We start from the raw sequence: 23,591 nt of genomic DNA, 5'->3' as shown, positions 1-23,591 counted from the left end.
TTCAGCTTCATGCCGTTCTGCCGAATGGACATGCCATAATTTATAACATCTGTTCTAAATCATAGGATATTTAGGTTCCCAGCCTTTTCTTTTACAACAAATGAAGCTATGGCAAGCATACTAGACAAGCCTGTGCTCAAGCGTTTTAGTACTTGAGATCCAAAGGCTTGGAGTTGCCTAACCCATGGCTTTTGATCATTGTAAAGTTTGAAGAATATGTCATGTTGTTCTTTACAAAGGTTTCACCCATTTGAACCCAAAAGTTAGAACATAGCTTATTGTTCCTTTTGTCTTTTGGCTAATGGCACTTTCTTCAGGCTGTATCCTGAGTCTTTAATTAGACACTCTTTGAGACTATACATTGATTGACTGTATTTCTATTTATTCTAACATTCAGTACACAAAGTACCTAGAACCTTTGTTAGCCACTGTGCTGGGGACCCAGTAACTGTAAGATACAGGGAACATACAGTGGGGTGTCAAGCTTAGTCAGTGACCAGCATAGGACATGTGACAAATGCCCCCCTGGTGCCATGGGGCATTGGGCACTGGGGGACTGGGGGCAGCAAAAAAACATTGGTGTTACGGGAATCCTTCCCAGGTACTGCAAAACTGAGTCCCATGAGGTCAGTAGGAGTTGACCTAATAGAATGTTCCAGTGAGGGGAGTCTCACGTTTAAAGAGCAGAAAGCAACCCTCAGGAACCTGCATATAAGGCAGGAGTTGAGAGGTAAAGGGGAAGGGCTCAGGTGAAGGAGGTGAGAAAGAGGAAGCTGGAAGGTAGGCAGGGAGCCACATCTCAAAGAACTTTTTACACAGTTACCATCCAGTAGGAATAGAATACGAGCCACATATGTAATTTCATATTTTCTAGCAGTTATGTTAAAAAAAAGTGAAATTAACTTAAAAGCACATTTAACTTAATTTGATATGTCCGAAAACATCATTTCAACATGAAATCAATGTCAAAAATTATAGGGCGCCTGGATGGCTCCATCAGTTAAGCATCTGTTTTTGGCTCAGGTCATGACCCTAGGGTTCTGGAATTGAGTCCCACTTGGGCTCCCTGGTCAGTGGGGAGTCTGCTTCTCCCTTTACCCCTTCCCCCTGTTTGTGCTCTCTCTCTCTCAAATAAAAAAAAAAAATCTTTAAAAAAAATATCAAAAACTAGGGATAAGCTATTTCATTTTTTCATGCTGCATCTTCGAATCTGCAATTTTATTTAAATGACACAGCCCTTCTTGATTCATGCTACCCATGTTCCAGAGCTCAGTGGACATGTGTAGCCAGTGGCTATCATGTTGGATGGCTAAGCTCTGTACCAAGCTAATGTGTTTGGGAAGCTGTCCGAGTATTTTAAAGGGAACATGTTATGATCTGATTTATGGTTTAGAAAGAGGACTGTACCAGACTGGAATATAGGACAAGACGAGAGTCAGGAAAGCCCTTAGGAGTTTGCCGTGTTTCAGGCTGGAGACAGTGTTGGAAGGAATTAAGGAAGAACAAGGTGGAGAGCTGGAAGGAGGTGGGTGAATTTAAGAGGCTTTGGGAGAGAAGTGGTTGGGGCTATGATTGAATGGATAGGCTTGTGAGGGGAAGCAGGCTCCGAGCGGCTGGGTTTTCCAGCTTTGCCATCTGGGGGAGGATAGTGGCGTCAATCACTGGAGCTGAAAGTCTCAGAAAGGCCTTGTGTGTGAAGAGATAAAGACAATGAGTTCCACCCCAGACGTGAGGACTCAGGCATCAGTGGACACCCTGTTGGAGACGTCCAGTAGGCAGTACCAGTAGGTGTATCTCCTGGAGCACAGGAAAGCTATCTGAGCAGAAATGTAGACTTAACAAAACCCAGGATTATTTTATTTAAAAAAATTCTTTTAAAGGTTCTATTTATTTATTTGAAGAGAGTGAGTGAGTGAGGGCGTAAGTGGGGAGATGACCTGAGCCGAAATCAAGAGTTGGATGTCTAACCCATTGAGCCATTTTAAATATTAATCGAAGCTCTGAAACTGGATGAGAGGGTAGACCATGGAAAGGAAGGTAGCCTGGAGCACCAGAGAAGGAAGAGCCCTCAGAGGAGATGCAGATGGGAAGGAGGAAAACCAGGGGAGGGACACATCACAGAGCAAGGGAAGAGAGCGTTGCAAGAAAGGTGTAGACAGGAGGTGAGTGGGTAGGTGGCGAATGAGCAAATCTGTCACATACCTAAAAGTGGGTGTGAATATTGTTTTCTCAACTTTTTCCTTTCCTTTCCTTCTTTCTTTCTTTCTTTCTTTCTTTCTTTCTTTCTTTCTTTCTTTCTTTTTCTTTCTTTCTTTCTTTCTTTCTTTTCTTTCTTTTCTTTCTTTCTTTTCTTTCTTTTCTTTCTTTTCTTTCTTTCCTTTTTTCAGATTTATTTATTTATTTATTTATTTATTTAGGATAGACAGAGACAGGAGGAGGGAGAAGCAGGCTCCACACCGGGAGCCCGACGCAGGACTCGATCCCGGGACTCCAGGATCATGCCCTGGGCCAAAGGCAGGCGCTAAACCGCTGAGCCACCCCAGGGATCCCCCTCTCAGCTTTTTTCTGTCTCCAAATACTCTTCAGCATTTCCTCATGCTTAAGTTAAATCTAAACCTCCCTGACTCCCATTCCTTTTTCTGATGTGGCAAATGACCATAGATGGGCCAAATCTAACTCTACATTCTGTTCATCCAACAATTATTTTGTGCCTACCCGGTCTCGGTCATTAACTTTTATACAATAGAAGCCTCGTGATATAAAGTGACAATGAGAAGTGGTTATGGTTTCCATTCATTAGAAGTGAGCAGCTTAGGGAAAAAAAAGTACACAGCCTGGTAAGAGAGACAAATAATTACAATACAATGTAGCAAATTCTGTGGAACATTGTTTCATAAATTTATTTTATGTCGAAATAAGGATTCTCAAAACACTGGAAGATACATTATCTCATTTCTAACAACTTTGCCTGAATTATGGCAAAGGCCTAATGGCTTCCCTGATTCCACTCTTGCCCTGTTCTGAAAGAGCTGGAGTTGCCTTTTTAAATGATAAATTAGTAGTGGTGAGGGGACTGAGATTCTCAGGACTGTTGCATATCTGGGTCAGCCATATAGCCAATGCTGGAGTTGGGATTCTAACCATGTTCTTCTGACCCCATGTTCAGTGCCCTTCTAGAATTTACAAATCTCTTGATCCTCCAATGCTGGTTTCTTCCAAGTTTTATCAGCCTTGATTTTTATGATCTCAGTACCTTCTTATAATACCCTTTAGGAATGTGGTCAGCCGCAAAATACAGAAAACCCACCACATGCCACATGAGTGCTTACCATGTGCCAGACTATTCTGGTTGCTTGTGGACACGACAGCTAACACGGCCCATGTTCTAAAACAGGGATCAGTACGCTTTATAAAAGGTCAGCTAATAAATACTACACAAAGGCTTTGCAGGCCACAGGGTCTCTGCTGCAGCTGCCCAAGTCTACTCTTGTGGTGCAGGAGCAGCCATGGACATTATGCAAATGAATAGATGTAGCTTCGTTCCAATAAAACTTTATTTGTAATACAGGAAACCGTAGCTTGCCAGCACCTTTTGTGAAGAGGAATAACTCTGGGCAAGACATCGTATTAGTTTTACCTACAGTATTTCACTCATTACAGAAAGACCCATCATACTCTTTTTATCTGTTGAGGAAAGTGAAAGGCCCAGAGGCAAAGTCATTTTCACAAAGGTGCACGGCGAGGAAAAGGGGTAGCCGTGATTCAGGTTCAGTTCTGTCTAAACACAGGTTTGTGTTCTCCGTTACCCTTCCATTCTGGCCGTATTTCCATATTTTGTTCTCTGTCAATTAGGAAATCCCAACCTGAGAGCAAATTTCATAATGTCTAAAAAAAATAAGTTGTTTCAACAGAACTGATCGGTGATGTTAGATGAGGCAGGTGAGGTGCCTCAGGAAAGGTACAAGGAGGGCTTCTGGGGCCTTTGGCCCAATTCTGTTTGTTGATCTGGGTGCCAGGTCTATGCATGCAATCAGCATGTAAAAATTCAGTGAATTGTATACTCATCCCGTGTGCACTGTATGTGTATAAAACGTCAATAAAGGTTTACCCCCAGGGACGTCTCTGTAGCTCATTTGGTTAGACATCTGCCTTTGGCTTAGGTCATGATTCCGGGGTCCTGGAATCAAGCCCCACATCGGGCTCCCTGCTCAGTGGGGAGCCTGTTTCTCTCTCTTGTTCTCCCTCAAATAAATACAGTCTTTAAAAAGTTTATCCACAAAATGCAGTGCAGTAATTTCTGCTCAGAGGAGTAGAAATAATGACCAAAAAAAAATGCCAGAAGGCTGCCTGACAGACTCTATTTTGAAAGAGTCAAGGATGAGTCTTGATTTTGTTGAACTGGGGAAGAACCTCTCACCTATGAGAACAGTAAACTCTGGCTGGATTTTCACCTCTGTGCTTAGTAAAGTTGAGAATTTAGATTTGTGTGAATTCCAGAATTCTCTGGACTCTTGTTTTCATCTTTATTTTTTATTTTATTTTTTAAAAGATTTTATTTCTTCATTTGACAGAGAGTGCATGCACAAGCAGGGGGGGAACAGCAGGCAGAGAGAGAGGAATAAGAAGACTCCCTATTGAGCAGGGACCCCAATGTAGCGCTTGATCCCAGGACCATGACCCAAGCCAAAGGCAGATGCTCAACCACTGAGCCACCCAGGTGCCCCTGGTTTTCATCTTTAAAAAACTGAAATCCCATGCCCCTTATACAACTCCTCATTTCCCCCCTTCCAGTCTCTGGCAGCCACCATTCTACTTTCTGTTTCTAGAAGTTGGGCTACTTGAAATGACTCTAAGTGGACTCACATAGCCTTTGTCTTTTTGTGACATATTTCACTGAGCATCATGTCAAGATGCATCCACAGTGTAGCCTTTTTAAGGCTCAGTGATACTCTGTTGTAGGAATGTGCCATGCTTTGTCCATCCACTGGGACACGGTGGTTGGGAACAATCTGCCATGAACACGAGTGTGCCATCAGCATAGTTTTTTTTTTTTTTTTAAGATTTTATTTATTCATGACAGCAAGAGAGAGAGAGAGAGAGAGACAGAGACAGAGACAGAGAGACACAGGCAGAGGGAGAAGCAGGTTCCATGCAGGGAACCTGACGTGGGACTCGATCCTGGGTCTTCAGGATCATGCCCTGGGCCGAAGGCAGGTGCTAAACTGCTGAGCCACCGGGGCTGCCCAGCATAGTTTTTTTGATGCAAGGTGATTATTACCTTTACCAGCTTTGTTTGGGAGGCTGCTTCCTCACCTGCCAAAGCAAGAGGAAGCATGGTGGGTCTCCACATGTCTAAATGTGGGCCATCGCAGCTGGCTTTGCCCATGTGCCTACCTGCGTGTGTTACATGGGAAACTGAGGCCCCCCAAGGGCCTGGCATCTGAGTTGAGGACCTTTGTACCAGGTGGTAGGTTCAGGCGGCTCATGTCACAGCTTAACCTTATGTCCCTTGGCTCATGGGTTCCATTGCATGAAGAGCCCATGTCAGAGCTTGCTGCTCAGGAAGGGTTTGAAAAACACTAAGGGGAGAAGGAGTGCTTTCCATGGTCTAAGATGTGTTTCTCAAGATGGGATGTAAACTGGTGATAATTGGTAATCAATTATGTTCTACCCATAATGAGACGTGTCCCGTGGCTTGCCACCTAATAGAGTGGCAATAGATTGCTGTGTTCACATGCGAGTTTGGCTCTCCCTTCGTCCTTGAGTCTAGACAGCTTTCCCACGAGATTGCCCCACAGGAGCAGACAAGTGTTTTCATCAGCTATTTTATTGATTGGTCTTTCCATGGCAGAAACACTAGGGATCCTGGGAATCAAGACTCTGTGCTTACTATGCCAGCTAATTGGTAGCTAGAGTCCAGGGAGGCTGGTGAAAGGCCAGAAAGTTGCCATAGGGGTGAACTCACAGACCTGACTGTCCTGGAGCTTCTACTGTGTGCCCCGGGCTCTGCTACACACCATAGTGCATCTCATTTGTTCTTCAAAGGAGAGGTGGGCACACAGAGTGAGAAGGTAAAGGTGTTAGGCTTTAAAAGCTGTACTGTGTCTGTGGCAACCACCCAACACTGCTTTCGTGGCACAAAAGCAGCCACAGACAATATGTAAATGGATGTGCATGGTTGTACCCTGGTAAAACTTTATCAAGGGGCATGGATTTCTTTTTTGGGGGGGTGGGGGGAGGGCATGGATTTCTGAATCTCGCAATTCTCATGTTGTGAAATACAGTACATCGATTTTTATTTTTCAACCACTTAAAAGTGTAAAAGCCGATCTTTGTATTCAGGCTGTACAAAAGGACATGGTAGTCAGAATTCGGCCCATGGACCTTAGTTTGCCAATCTCTTGCTTTATAGTATTTTTGTGAGATTGGTATTTTATCATGTGCATTTTACAGGGAGCAGATTCAGAGAGGTAACTTGCTCAGTGCTTACAACCAGGTTTATAACCAGAATTTACACACAAGCTTGTCTCAGCCAGTGCAAAGCTGCTTGCTACACTTGACTGCCTTTCCTCACACTGGCCCCTCTCAGAGCCGTGTAAACCTAGTAGGGGAGAGAGGTATGTAAGATAGATCTCAGCAGCCAGTCAAGGATGCTGGGAAAAGCCTGCATTGTGGTTTGTAAATCTCTTTATTTTTATTTTTTAAAGATTTTATTCATTTATTTATTCACAAGAAACACAGAGAGGCAGAGACATAGGCAGAGGAAAACACAGTCTCCCTGTGGGGAGCCTGATGTGGGACTCTATTCCAGTAACTCAGGATCATGACCTGAGCCAAAGGGAGATACTCAACCACTGAGCCACCCTGGTGCCCTGTAAATCTCTCTTTAAACATTTGCTTCATCCTCTAGCAGCTGGGTAGATTCTGTACATTATCTGGAAAATGAGATTAGTAAATCATGATTTTATAGGATGGTCACAAAGAGTAATTCAGAGACTTTACAGTGATGAGCCCAGCAGGATTCCTGTGCATAGTAGGTACTCGGGTATCCATGGTGTTTTGTGCTTGTGTTTCAGCTCAGAAACCAGTGAAGCTGGCCCACCAGTCTTTACTAAAATTACATCACTTACCTATCTGATACGACAATTCCAATTTCGAATAAATGCTGATAAAACTCAGGAAGAAGATTGGCCTCTTTTCGTTCAGTTTGATCCTTCTTTATGCCAGGAGAAAAGTTTGCTGTCAGTAGGTGTCTTCGGTCAAGCTGCCCTAACAAAATACCACAGACTGGGTGGCTTGAACAACAAACAGTTATGTCTGACAGTATTGGGGGCTGGAAGTCTGAGATTAGGGAGCCACCATGGTCAGACTCTGGTGAGGACTGTCTTTCTGGCTGGCAGATGGTTACCTTCTCACGGTGACATGGCAGAGAGACAGATCTTTTCTTATAAGGCCAGGTCCCTATTGGATCAGGGCCCCACTTTTATGACTTTATTAAACTTTAATTACCTTTAAAAGACCCCATCTCCAGGTACAGTCACATTGTTGGGGGGGTTAGGGTTTCAACATAGGAATTTTAGAGGGATGCAGTGTAGTCTATAGCAGCAGGCATGCTTTCTAGGGGCTTGAAGCCACAGAAACCATGGCTATATCCCTTGCTGGTGGTTTCCCAGCCTCACCGGGGTCGGACAGACCTCCTTCATGTATGCTTAGTAACCAGCCTCCTGACCTTGCTTCTCCTTGGGGATCTGAGGACATCTAAGACCAGGAAGGACTCTCTGTGGAACATGCTGGGTGTAAAGGATGAAGACTGTTGCAGAGCCACAGGCAGACAAAAGTTTGGGAATCCAGCAGAAGTGAGATTGTGGAGTGCCTTTGTCACCATGCAGAGCAGCACTGGCGTTGGATACAACAGTGGCTGTGTTAATGGCACAGTTCTCAAGAGAATGCAAAGCTCTCCTTGAGCAGAGTCTGGGAGGAGGATGGATCACTGGAAAGATAAAACAATGGGTGATCTTCCATTTCTTATGCTGGGAATACAGGTGGGTTTTTTTGTTTTGTTTTGTTTTGTTTTTCAATTGCTAGACTTTTTTAAATATTTTTTTTTCATTTATTAGGCAGAAAGAAAGAGAACATGATCAGGGGAGGAGCAGAGGGAGAGGGAGAAGCAGGCTTCCTGCTGAGTAGGGAGCTTGGTGAGGGGCTTGATCCCAGGACCCTGGGATCATGACCTAAGCTGAAGGCAGTTGCTTAACCAACTGAGCCACCCAGGCACCCCATTTATAGACTTTAAAAAAAGCATTAGATTTACAGAAAAATTGAAATTATTTGCCTTCCTTTTAGAAAAAATGATATTTTACAGTGAGTGAATGGGGCAGGCAAAGGGAAAGGGAGAGAATCTCCTGCAGATTCCCTGCTGAGTGCAGAGCCTGATGCTGGGCTTGATCTCATGACCCTGAGATCATGACCTGAGCTGAAATCAAGAGTCAGACACTTAACTGAATGAGCCACCCAGGAGCCCCAGTTTGCCTTCCTTTTTGTTTTGTTTTGTTTTGTTTGTTTGTTTTGGTTTTTTTTGTTTTGTTTTTTTGGTTTTTTTTTTTGCCTTCCTTTTTGAAAGACATTTTTGCTGGGTGTAAAATTCTAGTAGGAGTTTTATTCCTTTAAGGATATTAAAAATCTTCCTCCATTGCATTCCCACTGGCATTGTTTCTGACGAGAAATCTGCTGTCCGGTTTATCTTTGTTCCTTTGTATATAATCTTTGTCTCTCTGGCTGATTTTAAGATTGCCTCTTTATTGCGGTCTTTGAGCAATTTGATTATGATGTGCTTCCATACAGTTCTCTTCACATTTTTTACAAGATTTTTAATTTTTTTTTTTTTTTTTTTTTTGAGAGAGACTTCGAGAGTGAAAGCAGGAGCAGAGGGAGAAGTAGACTCCCTCCTGAGCAGGGAGCCCAATGTGGGGCTCAATTCCAGGGCCCTGGGATCATGACCTGAGCTGAAGGCAGACAGCTAACCGACTGAGCCACCTGGGTGCCCTTTCTTCACATTTCTTTTCTTTTTTTTTTTTTTTAAGATTTTATTTATTTATTCATGAGAGACACAGAGAGAAAGAGACAGTCAGAGAGACAAGCAGAGGGAGAAGCAGGCTCCATGCAGGGAGCCCAACGTGGGATTCGATCCTGGGTCTCCAGGATCACGCCCTAGGCCGAAGGCAGGAGCTAAACTGCTGAGCCACCCAGGCTGCCCTCTTCACATTTCTTATACTTGGAGTTTTCTGAGCTTTTTGGATCTGTGGGGTTTATAGTCTTCATTTTGGAAAAATTTCAGCCATTATTTCTTTTAATCTTTTATCTGTTTTTTATACCCCTCCCCTGCCATCTCCTCTCCTTTGTGGCTCCAATTCCATGCACGTTAGGCTGCCCAAAGTTGTTCTACAGTTCTCTGATGCTCTGTCAATTTCTTGGTAATACCTTTCTGTTTCATTTTAAATTGTTAATATTGCTACATCTTTGAGTTCATTAGTATTTCTTGTGCAGCGTCTAATCTGATTTTAATCTCGTTCAATATTTTTTGTTGTTTTGATCTCAATACAATGTGGTTTTTGTCTCTAGAGGTTTCACCTGGGTCCTTTTTATAAATTCTGTATGTCAACTTTGAACATAGAGAATGCAGTTGTAATAATTGTCTTTATGTCCATCTCCACTAAATTCTAATATCTGTGTTCCTTGTCAGATTTGATAGTTGTGTGGTTGTTTTTGTTGTTATTGTTGTTGTTGTTTGTCTGATTATGGCTCCTATTTGCCTGCTTCCTTATATGTTTGGTGATTTTCTTTATTGGATATCAGATTTGGAATTTTACCTTGTTGAATGCTGAATACTTTTATGTTCCTATAAATTTTTATTGAGTGTTCCGGGATGCAATTAAGTTATTTGGAAACCATTTAGTCCTTTCACATCTGGATTTTAAGACCTATTTGTTGGGACTGGTGTAGTGTATAGTCCAGGGTTAATTATTCCTTATTGCTAAAGGGATGACTCTTTAGTACTTTATTCAGTGCCCCAGAATCACGAGGCCATCTGGTCTGGCTGGTGAGAATTAGTAATAATCCTGACACTGTGAGCACGAGGCCCTGGTACCTTAAGTCCTTTCATTGTTTTTTTTTGTTTTGTTTTCCCTCCCTAGTCTTGGGTACTTTTCTTATAAGCTAATATTGATCAGCATTCAGTTGATTACTCTCAAAAGGAACCTTCTGTACTCTGCCAAATACTCTTTCCAGATGGAGCTTTCTACTCTCTGGTATTGCCCTGTGAACTCTCAGCCCTACCTTTTCAACTCATGGATTTTGCCAGCTTCTTCCTTCTATACTATGGCCTAAAACCTAAAGCCTAAGGCAGAAGGCTAGGGCAAGTATAGGGATCCTGAGTCTATTTTCTTGTCTCTCCTGAGCCTTCAGATCTGTTGGGGCTAAAGTATGTTTTCTGTTTTGTTTTGTTTTTTTCATATAAGAAGATAAGTCTAGGTGCTGTTAATCTATTTTGACCAGAATAAAAGATGTCTAATAGGTTTAAAAAGAAAACCCTTAATAGGAAAATTACATTTAAAGAAACTATTACAAACAAAAATTCAAAGTAAAGTCATTTCTTATAGAAGTCAGCTTGCAGAAAGACTACTTGGTTGCAATGAATTCTAGACACTAGATAATTTTCTGTAACATTTTATCTGGTTCTTCTATGTGTTATAGTTGTTGAAAATATTTTTGTTGTATGCAGTTTTGGTTTTTAAACCTGAAGAGGAGTTTTTGTTGAGTGTGTTTGCTTTTAGAGGAACAGCATATTATGTTGCAGAAAAAGCACAGGTTTGGGGTTACATGGACATGATGTTGAAGCCCAGCTGTGTGACCTTGGGCAGCTTAAAAAAGCTTTCTGAGGTTGGCTTCCTTCCTGTGTAAAATGAACACATCGTCAGGAGCATTTAATGAGACTGTATAAAGCACCTTTCTAGGGGTGCCTGGGTGGCTCAGTCTGTTAAACGTCTGCCTTCACCTCAGGTCCTGAGATTGAGTCCCAGGTCAGACTCTGTGCTCAGCAGGGCATCTGCTTCTTCCTCTCCCTCTGCCTACCCCTGTTCATTCTCTTCCTCAAATCTTTAAAAATCTAAAACAAAACAAAACACAAAAACACCTGTCTAGTGCCTGGCAACACAGGACATGCTCAAGAAATAGTCTATTCCCAGTGCCCTGTTGTGATATCAAGCCACTGAGTCTCTTTTAGTAAGAATCTTTCCAAAAATACCTCAAATATTTTAGTTGCCTACAAAATCTCCCTAAAATGTCACTTACCAAAATAACAGAGACTGAAGATGTTTAGAGAAAGAAGAGAAACCACTTTGGGAATGATGGTTCAGCCTGCCTTACCTTTCACACCTAAGCATTAAAGTGTTTCTCCTAACACTAACATTAACAGAAAATTGGAGGAAAATAGGAAGCCTGACAGAAATGTAGGCAAATGGGAAGAAGGCGAGGCTGGAAAGCTGGGTTGAAACCAAATTGTGGAAGGTAGACTTAAGGGCTGACTTGTGTCTCCCCAAAATTTGTATGTTGAAGCTCTATCACCCCGTACCTCAGAATAAGACCACACTTGAGGACACAACCTTTATTTCCTTTTTTAAAGATTTTATTTATTCATGAGAGACACAGGCAGAGGGAGGAGAAGCAGGCTCCATGCAGGGAACCCGATGTGGGACTCCATCCTGGGCGTCCGGGATCAGGCCCTGAGCCAAAGGCAGACGCTCAACCACTGAGCCACCCAGGGATCCTATGGACACAGCCTTTAAAAGAGGTGGTTAAGTTAAGTGAGAGTAGGCACTAATCCAACTGACGCTTATCACTTCACAAAGTGGGAATTTGCAGCTACCTGAGAGACGCTGGGGGTGTGTGCACAGAGGCAGGGTCAGGAGAACAAGGCCAGGAGGCAGCCATTTGCAAGTCGAGGAGGCCTCAGGGAGAAACCTAACCCATGACCCCATGAGCCTCCAGAGCTGTGAGGAAATAAGAGCATGTTGTCCAAGCCACCTAGTCTGTGGTGGTTTGGCATGGCAGCCCCAGCAACCTCTTACTAGCAGAGAAGTTCTCTGATGAATGAGTTTTACTGACTGGAGTGACATTTCTGGAAATCCATTCATTTTAACCAAATCCTGTTATAGTCCAGTAACGTGGGCGTGTAGGTGTGCCCTGGAGACCAGCAGCATGGTTTTGGAGAGAGCAGGGATGTGTGGCTTGGGCGAAGGGGTGGGTGGTAGGGTGAGAGATAGATCTTTACAGTTGTTACCCTCTAGAGATCCATTGGCAGGGAAGGAAAGATGATGGTGCTTTTGTCGCCTTTTTAATTTGTCTGGAACTTGTTTCTGTTCTGCCTAGGTTGAGTGAACAAGTGATCTTTCTACGATGACCTCATTGTCTTCAGATGCTTCTTGATGGCCTTTCCTATAGAGCAAAACTTCAGTGCTTATCTCTAGTCAAGCAGCAACCTTATTTCTCTTCTTGCTCCTTCTAGCTCATCTGTTTATATAGTAGCTGAAGTTCTGCGTGTGCAGCTCTTTTCTCTGAGCCCTGCACATACCACTGTAACCTGGTTCTCAGAGGCCCTGAGTTCTCCGGCCGGGTTGGCTGTGACGTGATCGATGGTTACTAGCGTGGTTACAGCAGAGCCATACCAAACAGGCGAATTCAGGCCCGTCTGATGTTCCTGGACCTACTTGTTCTAAAACCACATGCTCAGTTGGCTCCAATTGGTGCTTGTATTTGATGCTTTCCACAGAAATGCTAAAAACAGAAGAGAGATGTTTTATAACAATTCATAAAATTGGCAACTACGTTGCCAGAGTGCGGTTGTTTTGTCCCGAGCGGTTTGCGGAAGTTGAGGCAGCTTCTGTGGCAGAACTGGCGATGGTGATGGTTCCCAGAGAGGGTTCCCCAAGGCTGTGATGGCTGGACCAGCACAGGCCTGCAGGCTCGTGAGTGCTCCCTTCACAGTGCTCCCACTAGGGAGCCAAGCCCCCAGGTAATGTGCTGTCCCAGGCAACACGACGACTTTAGATCCTTTCTACCTGTGTCTGTCCTGCCTCCCTCTGATTTTATAGGAGAAGCAGAGGCAGCAACAAGGAACTTCCCTATCTTCCCGACCCAGAACTGTAAACTCACATGTGTGGTTGGCCTTTCTGTCTCCCTCAGTGGAACAGCTCTTCCTTCTATTTTGGGCCATGGCCCTGGGTTTTAGGGCTATCTTCTCACATCCCTTTGGACTTTGGTTACTAACCCTTCTTGGTCATATTTGCAGTCCTTCTGCTTTTTGGATGCACCTAGTTTCTTTTCTTTTCTTTTTTTTTTTTTTTTTTAAGATTCTATTTATTTATTCATGACAGGCAGAAACATAGGCAGAGGAAGAAGCAGGCTCCCTGTAGAGAGCCTGCTGGGGGACTTGATCCCGCCCGTGATCATGCCCTGAGCCAAAGGCAGATGCTCAACCACTGAGCCACCCAGGCATCCCTAGATATACCCAGTTTCCTGTGAAAAACGAATAAGTAGGGGTTCTTGGCCAGCTCGGTCAGTAGAGCATGTGACTTTGATCTCAGGGTTGTGAGTTTGAGCCCTATCTTGGATGTGGAGATTACTCTTAGAAAAAAAAGAAATAAAAATAAAAACAAGCAATTAAACAATGCCCTTATGTGATTCCTTACCCCCATTGCCCTGTTCTCTTGCTGCCTGCTTCACAGCCAAACTTCTTGGAAAAGCTGAGCATCCTTCCTGCCTCTTCAGCACGCACCACTTTCTGCCCCACCACTGAGCCAACTGAGAAGCCAGTATTTCAGTTCTCGTCTTATTTGACCTTTCAACAGTTTTTGCTATAATTCCTCCTGGAAACACTGTCCTCCCATGGCTTCTGTGATCCAACTCTCCTTTTTTTCCTTCTCTCCTTGTCTACTTCCACCTGGCTGTTCCATGGCGGAGGGCACCATCTATGCTCGTGCATTTCATCCTCTGGACTCGATGAGGCCATCTTACCTTCTGTGGGGTCAGAGTTGGAGGCGACTTCTAATGTGGGATGTCCTGCCCAGGCTTCACTTCTGAGCTCTGAACAAGTGCTCAGTATGGCCATCATTGCCATACTCTCTCTTACTCATGAAATCCAAGGGCACCTCATAAAATCAGTGTCTAGAACCTCCATCCTGGCCTCTTCCAGAACTCCTGTCTTTGTGACTGGTGCCAGTATCTATCCAGAGGCCCTCGGCAGAAATCCTGCTGTCATTTTGGTCATTGTCTCCACACACACACCCTTGACCACCATATCCAACCCATCAATAAATCCCTTTCGATTTTACGTCTTGAAATTTTCTTCAGTCCACCCACTTTGCCTCAACTCTGCTTCTGCTCCCCTGGTCCAAAATCACATTCTCTCTCACCTGGAACAATTGCCACAGGTCAGCCTGCATCTGCTCTGGCTCCTCTGTCTGTTCTCACAGTGCCAGATTAATCTTTTTAAAGTGCACATCTAACTCGTGCTTAAATCTAACTTTATATTGCTCTGAGGAAAAGGATGGAGAATCTCAGCATGGCCTCGGGGGAGTCTGACCCCTTCCGACCCACCAGCCTGGTTCTGCAGCTGTAGTGCTCCCCATGCACCTCCAGCATCTGGACAAAGGTTTTACCTGTGTGGTGTTCTTCTCTTCCCCTTCAGATCTCCACACACCATCATCCTCAGGGACCCATTCCTTGAACAATATCATGTTCATATCAGGTCTCAGGAGCCTCTTACCCCCATGCCTGGGTCAGACCTCTCTGCCCCAGCCCCTGGGAGTCCTTTGTGCCTCCCTTCATTCTGTTTGTGTCAGAAAGGGTTTTGGTCCTCGTCTCTTCCTCACTAGACCATCAGCTCCATGAAGCAGGGATCATGATAAGTTTTTCTCATCACTGGATTCCCAGAGCCTAGCATAGAAACACAGTGATTTTTGTTGTTAAATGAATTTAAAAAATTTAAGAACAGGATTTAAGTTCCAGTTCTGCACCCTGATTCTCTGGATCTCAGTTTCTTATCCCATGGAAAAACATTTGCTGCCTTACCCATCTGTTAAGAATCTTATGAAGGAAATAATAGATCTCACAAATGAGGATTGCAGTTATGAATGACTGTATTCTCCTTTTTGAACGTTGAGGTTTATGATTATCACAGTGGAGATGATCCTAAGTCAACTAATGCCATTATTTTTTTTAAGTTTATTTAAGTAAGTAATCTCTACATGCAACCTCGGGCTCGAGCCCACCATCCTGAGAACTCACCATCCTGAGAACTCACCATCCTGAGAACTCACCATCCTGAGATCAGGAGTCCTATGTTCCCCCAACTGTGCCAGCCAGATGCCCCTAACACCCTTGTTTGTTTTTCTCTTAGAGGAAAACAGTGGTAGGGGATGGGAAATACAATAATGAGAATTTCATTATGAAACCTATTGCTTTGAAAAGGTGAATGGGGAAAGAGTAACCTGAATAAGTAGAGGCTTAACATTTTTGGTGTTTTCATTATGAGAATGCTTAGTGCTTACTTAAGCTAATTTGGATAATGGAGTAAAGCAAAAGACCGGAAATCACCCATCTTCCAACCTCTTGAACACATTTTCTCATGGATGTAAATATTCAGCAAGAACATAATTTTTAATGCCTGTGTGGTAATGTGCCCGATAGATTACTTATTTATTTAATGTTCTTATAAAAATTTTTCCACCATTAGGAATGCTAATCACAGTATGTGATTAGGATGTGAAACACATCTGTAAATCTTTGTGTACATAAATGCATAATTTACCAGTTTCATTCCTGATGAAAGAGTATGTGTAGGAGTGGGGTTCCTTTTTTTTTAAGGGTTTAGATAATTATTCCCTTAGTAGTCTCCAGGAACATACTGATTAATCTTTCCAGTGATAGTTAAGACAGTACACATTGCCTGGCACCCTTGCTAAATTTGGGTATTATAAAATAGGAATATGCATGTACATATCATCCTACTAGTGAACGTTTAGTGGGTGGAAGTGGTATTTAATATTTCAGACTTACATCCGTAGTGCAGATTGCCCCAGAATTTGACCATTTTGTCCATTAACCATTGTTACTTTTTCTCTCAGTTACCTGTTCCTCTTTGCATAGTTTGGAAGTGTTCTGTATTTCCTATCTACTTATAAAACCCTCTTTATATTAAACACAGTAACCTTGTCTTTGTCAGATGTGCAAATAGGAGTTTCCATAGAACCCTTTCCAGATGACCACAAATTCAAAAGGAATTGAGAGAAAAGCAATGTGTGAAATGGAATAATATGGCTAAGTCATGCTTTATCCAGGAGGGCAGTTGCCCTCTCTCTTAATCTTTGCCTCTTAAACTGCTTGTGTTTGAAGAGTTTGGACTTTGACGCTGGACAGGCCTGGTTTCTGTCCTGGCTCTGCCAGTCTAGACAGATCATTGGCCCCCTTCAGGTCTCTGGTTACTCTTCTGAGCAATGAGAATCCTTCTGGCCCGGATTTGGGAGGTCAAAAGCTTATGGGTGGTGCCTGGTGCAGAGGTGATGGTCTCTACATATTCCTTCCATTTCCATATCCCTCAAAGATGTGCTGTTCTGTAAATGTGTAGACACACATGTATTTTGTTTCATTAAGGAGCGTGCATATTTCACTCTGCTTGTAGCCAGACCATGTGGTCATGCATCAGTATTTGCTGAATAGCTAACCATGAAAGAGAAGTGCAAACAAGAGTAGAAAAACTCTTAGTTAACCATTTGAGTCTGGGAGAGACTTTAACTTTGCAGCTCAGGGATATTATCAGGAAGTTTGGATCTGTACTGTGAAAGCAGTACATGATGGAAGATACACCATCCTGCAGAAAATAGAAACAGATGGACTCAGATATTCAAAAATATTTTTATTTTAAACAGCTCCCAGTAAAGTCTCAAATACTTGTGCTCTTTCATTGAGAATTTGTCTCAATCTGTGTTTTCTTTTGTGTTTTCTAGGTGTGGCTGGATCTCTTAAAACCTATTGTCAAGCAGATTAGAAGTAAGTATAGCCTCACGCACATTTAACAGTGATGTGAAATATAAAGCCAGACGTTTTCCTCTTCTAGACGTCATGTGCCCTGTGGCATCCAGCACTGGTGATACAGATTCTTTTCTTTTCTTTTCTTTTCTTTTCCTTTTCCTTTTTTTTTTTTTTACCCCATGATTTCCTGTCATTATCCACTAATCTGTGCGCTATTAAAATGTCTCTTCTGCAATTTTAATATTTAACAACTTGGTACTCAAAACCTTGCTTAGAAAATCAAATCTCCTTTTAACAACTAGAGCATGATGTTAATCCCCAGACTAATTGAGCTTGTCTTGTCCGGTCCGTGCCGGTGTTTGTTACTGTCACTTTTGAAGGGGAAGGTGGAGCCATGTATTCAAAACATTGGTGTTAGGTGTTCTGTCCTGCTTCTACAAAGCCTGGAAAATCAGAGTGCAAGTGCTGCGTGGAAAAAATGAGGTGCCCAAAGTGTGTGTGTGTGTGTGTGTGTGTGTGTGTGTGTGTGTGTGTGTGTGTGTTCCTGAATGGCAAGAGAAGTGAAGGGAGCCTGGCCTGCATTTACGCTGTGTGCTGGAGAAGATTGAGGGGAGTAAGAAAGGAGGCTTGCTTTCTCTCTCTCTACTCACCTCAGACCAGGACTATCTCCCCTAATCCCCCCCCTCCCCATCCTGCCTTCTACTTTGAGGTCAAGTTCAGAGTCAAACAAGTCATCCCCAGGGCTCTCTCACTGCAGCCACAGCAGGGGCAAGAGTCTGAGGATAGTAACAAAATCGCATTCCATTAGTTGAACAGGAAGCACCACGCCTTCCCGTGATCATTTTAAGTCTGTCTAAGAAACCCCACTGGGCCACTTCTAGCAATTTATGTGGGTGTAATAAATAGGCACATTTCTGCATTTGAAATTGATGTTGCTCTTCTGTCATTTAAATTAAGCAATTATTGATGTTGAAAAACCACCATCGTTTTTTAATATTCCCCAGGGAGGCTGGCCAGCAGCTGGGCATGGGGGAGATGGGGGGATGAATTGCTGAGCCAAGCCCCCAGGCCTGATGGGGGGAGGTAGGAAGGGTCCAGGATGATGACGTGTGTCCCTGCAGTAAGTCCTGGGAAATCCTGAGTGTGGAAAGGTGTTTTTGAGCACATTGCCAAATGCAGACAGAAGAGGTGTCTGTTGGATCCACACCGAGGGGGGCTTCTTCTCCGTTTGCTGTGACTAGTTGCCTGTGAGACAAAGCTGTCCTTTTACATTGAGGGGTAGCATCTTCCTAGCTTCAGTTTTTATAAAGATCTGAGTAGCTTCCTGGGATTCCTCACAGAGAGGAGAGGAGATAGGCTGGCTTTCCTGTCTTCCCCATTTTGCTGTTGTTACTTGATGATCCAGTCTTGACAGGTGAGGGGTTCTGTTAATTGCTAACGTGGTCAAGGAAGAGGCGCCTAGCATCTCTGGGCTTTGATATTTCTCTGCCTTGTTTTTCCTCCTGATATATACATTGCCTACATCTTCATCTTCTGTTGTTTGATAATAGAACATCTATTTTTTTGTGACGGTGTAAGGTAGAGAAAAAGATACTTTCTGCTTTTATGTAACTGCTGTTAAAATTTGGATTTCATTATGGTGCCTTCCATTTCATAGAACAAACTCATTGCTGTTATTCTTAAATGGCAGAACCTGTAAAACTGCTCTGGTATTGAGTGTGTGTGTGTGTGTGTGTGTGTGTGTGTGTGTGTGTTGATACATAAAACAAGCTCTGATCTAGGTTACAAATTATAATCAATTTGATGTTTTATTTTCTTTTTTTAAAAGATTTTATTTATTTCATGAGAGAGACACACACAGAGAGAGAGAGAGAGGCAGAGACACAGGCAGAGGGAGAAGCAGGCTCCCTGCAGGGAGCCTCATGGACTCATCCGGGACTCCACAGGATCATGCCCTGAGCCCAAAGCAGACACTTTAACCACTGAGCCAGCCACCCAGGCGTCCCTGATGTTTTGTTTTCATTCTGAAAAGAAAAGTTACCCATCTCCTTGATCCTCTCCCTGTCCACCCATCCTAGATCTGCTTCCCAGTTTTGCCTGAGCTCATCTGTATGATGGTTTATAAAGGTTCTGGCTCGCTGCCGGGGGCTGGGCCATGTCTTGTTTTCTCTCCAGAGCTCAGGGGAGCACCTGGCACATAGGTGCTCATACATATTTGATGAGCACATTAACAGCTGTACCTTGTAGATGGTTTAAAATATAAAAATCGTATAAACTGATTGACATGTTCAGCTTTCCCTCAAGTTATCTGAAATAACAATGGCCAATTTGATAGATTTTTGAAGACAACTGCCTATTTTAATGCTCTGGGTATAGTCTTTAAGTCTTTAAGAGAAAAAGTTGAATCACCTGAAATACCCTTGCCAAAGCATTATTTCATAACAGGCATCTGTGTCTCTGCAACAGGGAAGTATAAATGAGTAACTCAACCACCTTTTCAGTGACCTGGACGTCAGCAGATGTACTCTTGGCAGCTTGGAATGAGACTCCTTAGTTGCTGTAGAATCTATCCTCTGAGGTCTTTTTTTTAATTGCATTTGAAATCAATAAATGCTTTACTGCTTTTTCTCCCCCTCCCCCCCTTTTAGGGCCAAAGCATGTTGTTGTTAAGTTTGTGGTGAAATTCTTTCCACCTGACCACACACAACTCCAAGAAGAGCTCACAAGGTTAGTGGTTTGGAAACTGGGTATTTATTGCCATGGGGTGCCAAGGACAAGAGAAAGTTTATGTTCTCAGTTGACTGATGAAACATTGGCACAGTACTAAACTGACCAGCATCTGCACTCTGCTTCCCAGTGTAACCCTTTGCCCCCAGTTACGCTTACAAACATGGCAAGAAAGAAAGTACCACATTTTCCTCAGAACCTGGTTTTCTTGAAAGCCATACTGTGAAATGAAACAGTCTCAGAACCTGTTACTGTCCTATGTCTCCTCCTTCTCTCCATTCCTTCACAGGATGGTTTGGGGAAGTCAAACTCTGTGAAACCAAAATGTGAACTCTGTTTCTTTTTTGTTGCTGCCATTGGTGGGTGGACGTGAGCTAGTGATCAGTTTCTTTGAATGTTGGCCAAGTCAGAGAAGTGTGACCATGGAGGTGGGCCTGCCTTTGATCCCTGTGTGATAGCCCATTCACGTGTTCCCTCTGTGTCTCTGCTGATTCCCTTGTCATTGTGACTGTACTGGTTGCTCAGCCAGGGTGGTTTGAGGAGAAGGTGGTGATATACCTAAGGTGGCTGGAACCAATAGGGATGCTATGAATGGTAAACATCATCACCATCACTTTCTAACTTACATGACGCACATGGTATGCTAAAGGAGAACAGAGCCTGGTGGGAACGCATGAAGACAAAATGTCTCCTTTTTAAGAGTGTCCTTATGAGTGACCTACCAGTCTGACCAGCCAAAGTCTTACCACATATGGCTTTCAAGCTGTAGCTGGTCAGACAGGGCCTATCCCATCCTTCTCCTCACTCTTGGTACAGAGCACAGTATCTTGGGTGGTTGACCATCATTTGGCAAAGGGATGAAGACATTCTGTCAGCACTACTTACAAGGTGGACACTGTGTGCAAGCATTGTTCCAGGCCCTGGGAGTACAGTGGTGAAGACAAGCCTGACTCTCATGGAAGTGGACAAAATGATTAAATAAACAAGAAAAAATATCAGATGATGCTAATTAAGGAGGAGGATATGAGAGAAGATGACCAGGTGATGACTTTAGATGGGTTAGTCTGGAATATCTCTGAGGAAACGGTGGAAAATCTGTCCATCCTTTTCAGAGGAAGAGCTTTCTAGGTAGAAGGAACAGTTGGGCAGCACTCACACGAACAGGCTCCCAATGCTCAGATACCGTTGACCCTTGAACAACACGAGTTTGAACTATAAGCATCCACTTACATTGCTGATTGTGTGAGTGTGATAAATTCAGCATAGGAGTGACTGTAAATGTATTTTCTCAAGTGGCTTTTCTTCATCACATTTCTTTTCTCCAGCCTACTTTATTGTAAGGATGCAGTATATAATACATAGAACTTACAAAGTATGTACTGATCAGCTCTGTGACTGGTAAGCCTTCTGGTCAACAGTAGTTAAGTTTCAGAGGAAATAAAAAATTTTACATGCAGATTTTGGGCTGCACTCGGGGTCGGTGCCCCCAATCCCTGTGTTGCTCAAGGGTGTTGTACATAAGAGAAGGCTGGCATGGCAGGATCAGAGAGGGCGAAGTGCAGTGAGGTGGGACGGAGGCCAGATGGTTCATAGGGTTGAAAGTCTAGCTGCTTGTGGGTGCTGTGGGATGAGGACAGCTGGGAATCTGCTGAGGAAGCCAGTGCTGTCATCCGTGCCATGATGGTGGCAGCAGAAGAGATGGCAGGAGTGGAAACAGGGAAACGTGGTTGCATTTGGACTCTGTGCTGGTGATGGGGTCCATCTGTCCTGGTGATGGGCTGGTGGTAGAGACTGAGGCAATGGACGGATGCTTAGTTTTTTACTAAACCCAGAAGGAGCAGAGAAAAGCAGAGAATGGCAGAGGGGTGGAGAGTTGGGAATTGGGTTCTGACAGCTTATATTCGAGATGCCAACCAGACGTCACATGGCGGGGTCAGGAAGGGCACCGGGTGCACCATTTCTAGGAACAGGTGAGGGCCATGGTCTTTGTGTTTGCTGAATGAGTTGGTGCTAATTGTTTACCTCCACTTATAATCCTCAAATCGATGAAGCCATTAATTGGCCGGGAATTACCGAAGCCATCAGTTTACTACAACAGTTCACAAAGAGGAGAGGCAGCTGGGCTGCTTACAGCCAACACACATTAGACGAGTCAACGACAGTAGAGTCTTCCTGTGGTGTCATTGCTGGAGCTACCGTGTCTCTCGGTCTCTTGTTGGAATGCACATTGCTCGAAGCTTGGCATACTGACGTAGATCTAAAGGCGAATCCAGCTGCATGTCACTGGACCTTTCTGCTGCTTAGGAAGTTGGTGGCAGAAATCCTTGGTTTTCCCCCTTCCCATTCTACTTTGCTTTGAGTTTTGCACCTTTTCAGTGTTTGTGAATCATTATCCCTAGAGGTTTGTAGTTTCCTGCCATACTGGTTTTTGTTCTAAAATTCCATACACCTTGTGCCCATTACCCAAGTGCCCCTGGTATGTTGTCAACTACTCTGTCTGACCTGATAAATTCCTCCAGTGACACAGGCTCGGCTGGATGTGGCAGCTTTGGGGTGTTGGTCTTTGTTTTCTGGCTCCCAGTGTTAACTGACATCTTGAAAGCCTTTTTCAAGGAGAGAATCCATTTGACACAAGGGTGAATAAAATCAATATGAAATTTAGAAGCTCTCCATTGCTTTTGACTTTGTCACAAGGTATAGTGGGAAGGGGACCTTCCAGATCCAGTGTGTTGCCTCCCTCATTCTCAGATTCCTGTGTAAGCAGAAATTTAATGAGGTGACCGTTGAGATACCAGGCACTTTTCTGTAGCAGCTAGGGAATGAGGGAGGGCTTGGGAGAAACTGTATGGATGGCACTTTAGGCGAGTGATGTAGGGACAAGGTGGCTATGGAGGTGGGCCTGCGGGTTAGCAGACTATGAGTAACTCCAGTTTTGCAGTTAATTCTTGGGGCCTTAGGAGTAGGTTTCAGCTTCCCATTTATATAGATAGAAGATTAAATCACACTTTGCTGCTAATTCCTTTCTATTTATTGAACCATATGTTTTGGGGACACTGTGTCCTGTTGCCACCAGGGCCAAGGCCTCTAGAAAGAGAAAAGTAGATGTGGGTTTGAAACAGTGATGGGGAGGGATCTTTAGGGAAGTTACCAGGTTTTCTTATTGCAGAGTTCCAAGCCACTCTTGCGGAGCTGACGAGTTTCAGCATGCTTTGCTCTGGGCGTCCTGTCTTCAGTTGGATCCAGTTTCTCCTTGGCTGTGTTCTTCTCAGAGATGGGGAGATCTGTCAAAAGTTGCTGCTGAATCTTCAAGGGCCTGCTCAAGTGTCTCCTTAGGCTGGCATAGAAATTGTCAATTACTTTCTGTCGGATAAGGAAAGAAAGATCAAGACCTCCCAAATGAAATAAAATAGACACGTTTAAAGCAAGGCATCAGATTGGTGTGATTTGCAACACTTGCCGTCCCCGGAAGCCGGAAGCCAGAAGCCCTCTTGATTGGCCCTGCCACCATCATCCCCTTCTCCAGACATGCACCCTTCTGCCAAGGACCCACTCTGTTTGGAACATTTTGCATTTTCATCATTTGCCAGTTTAATTTTATTTCGTGCCTGCTGAGTTCAACCTAGCCTTTAGCTCCTGTGGATTTCATTGGGATCACTGCAGTGTAGAGTGTGAAGGGTGTTGGTGTATCTCTAAAGTTAGCACTGCAGCTAGCTTGTGCGATTTACAGCTGTCCTTAAGAAGTCAGCAGTCAGGACCCAGGAAGGTCATTCTCATATTACAAG

General features: G+C 43.7%; 1 protein-coding gene across 1 annotated transcript in view; it reads left to right on the top strand.

Annotated features, from left to right (window-relative positions):
* The window catches only part of FARP1 (FERM, ARH/RhoGEF and pleckstrin domain protein 1), a 282,324-nt gene that overhangs the window by 184,128 nt on the left and 74,605 nt on the right, over positions 1-23,591 (top strand). Inside the window, 2 exon segments of the mRNA XM_041731186.1 lie at positions 17,058-17,100; positions 19,731-19,809. Of these exon segments, the coding sequence (XP_041587120.1) occupies positions 17,058-17,100; positions 19,731-19,809 (122 nt within the window).

Source organism: Vulpes lagopus, chromosome 16 (genome assembly GCF_018345385.1).
Source record: "Vulpes lagopus strain Blue_001 chromosome 16, ASM1834538v1, whole genome shotgun sequence".
NCBI lineage: Eukaryota > Metazoa > Chordata > Mammalia > Carnivora > Canidae > Vulpes > Vulpes lagopus.
Note: the sequence above shows the minus strand (reverse complement) of the source record. Positions and strands in the feature narration are given on the sequence as shown.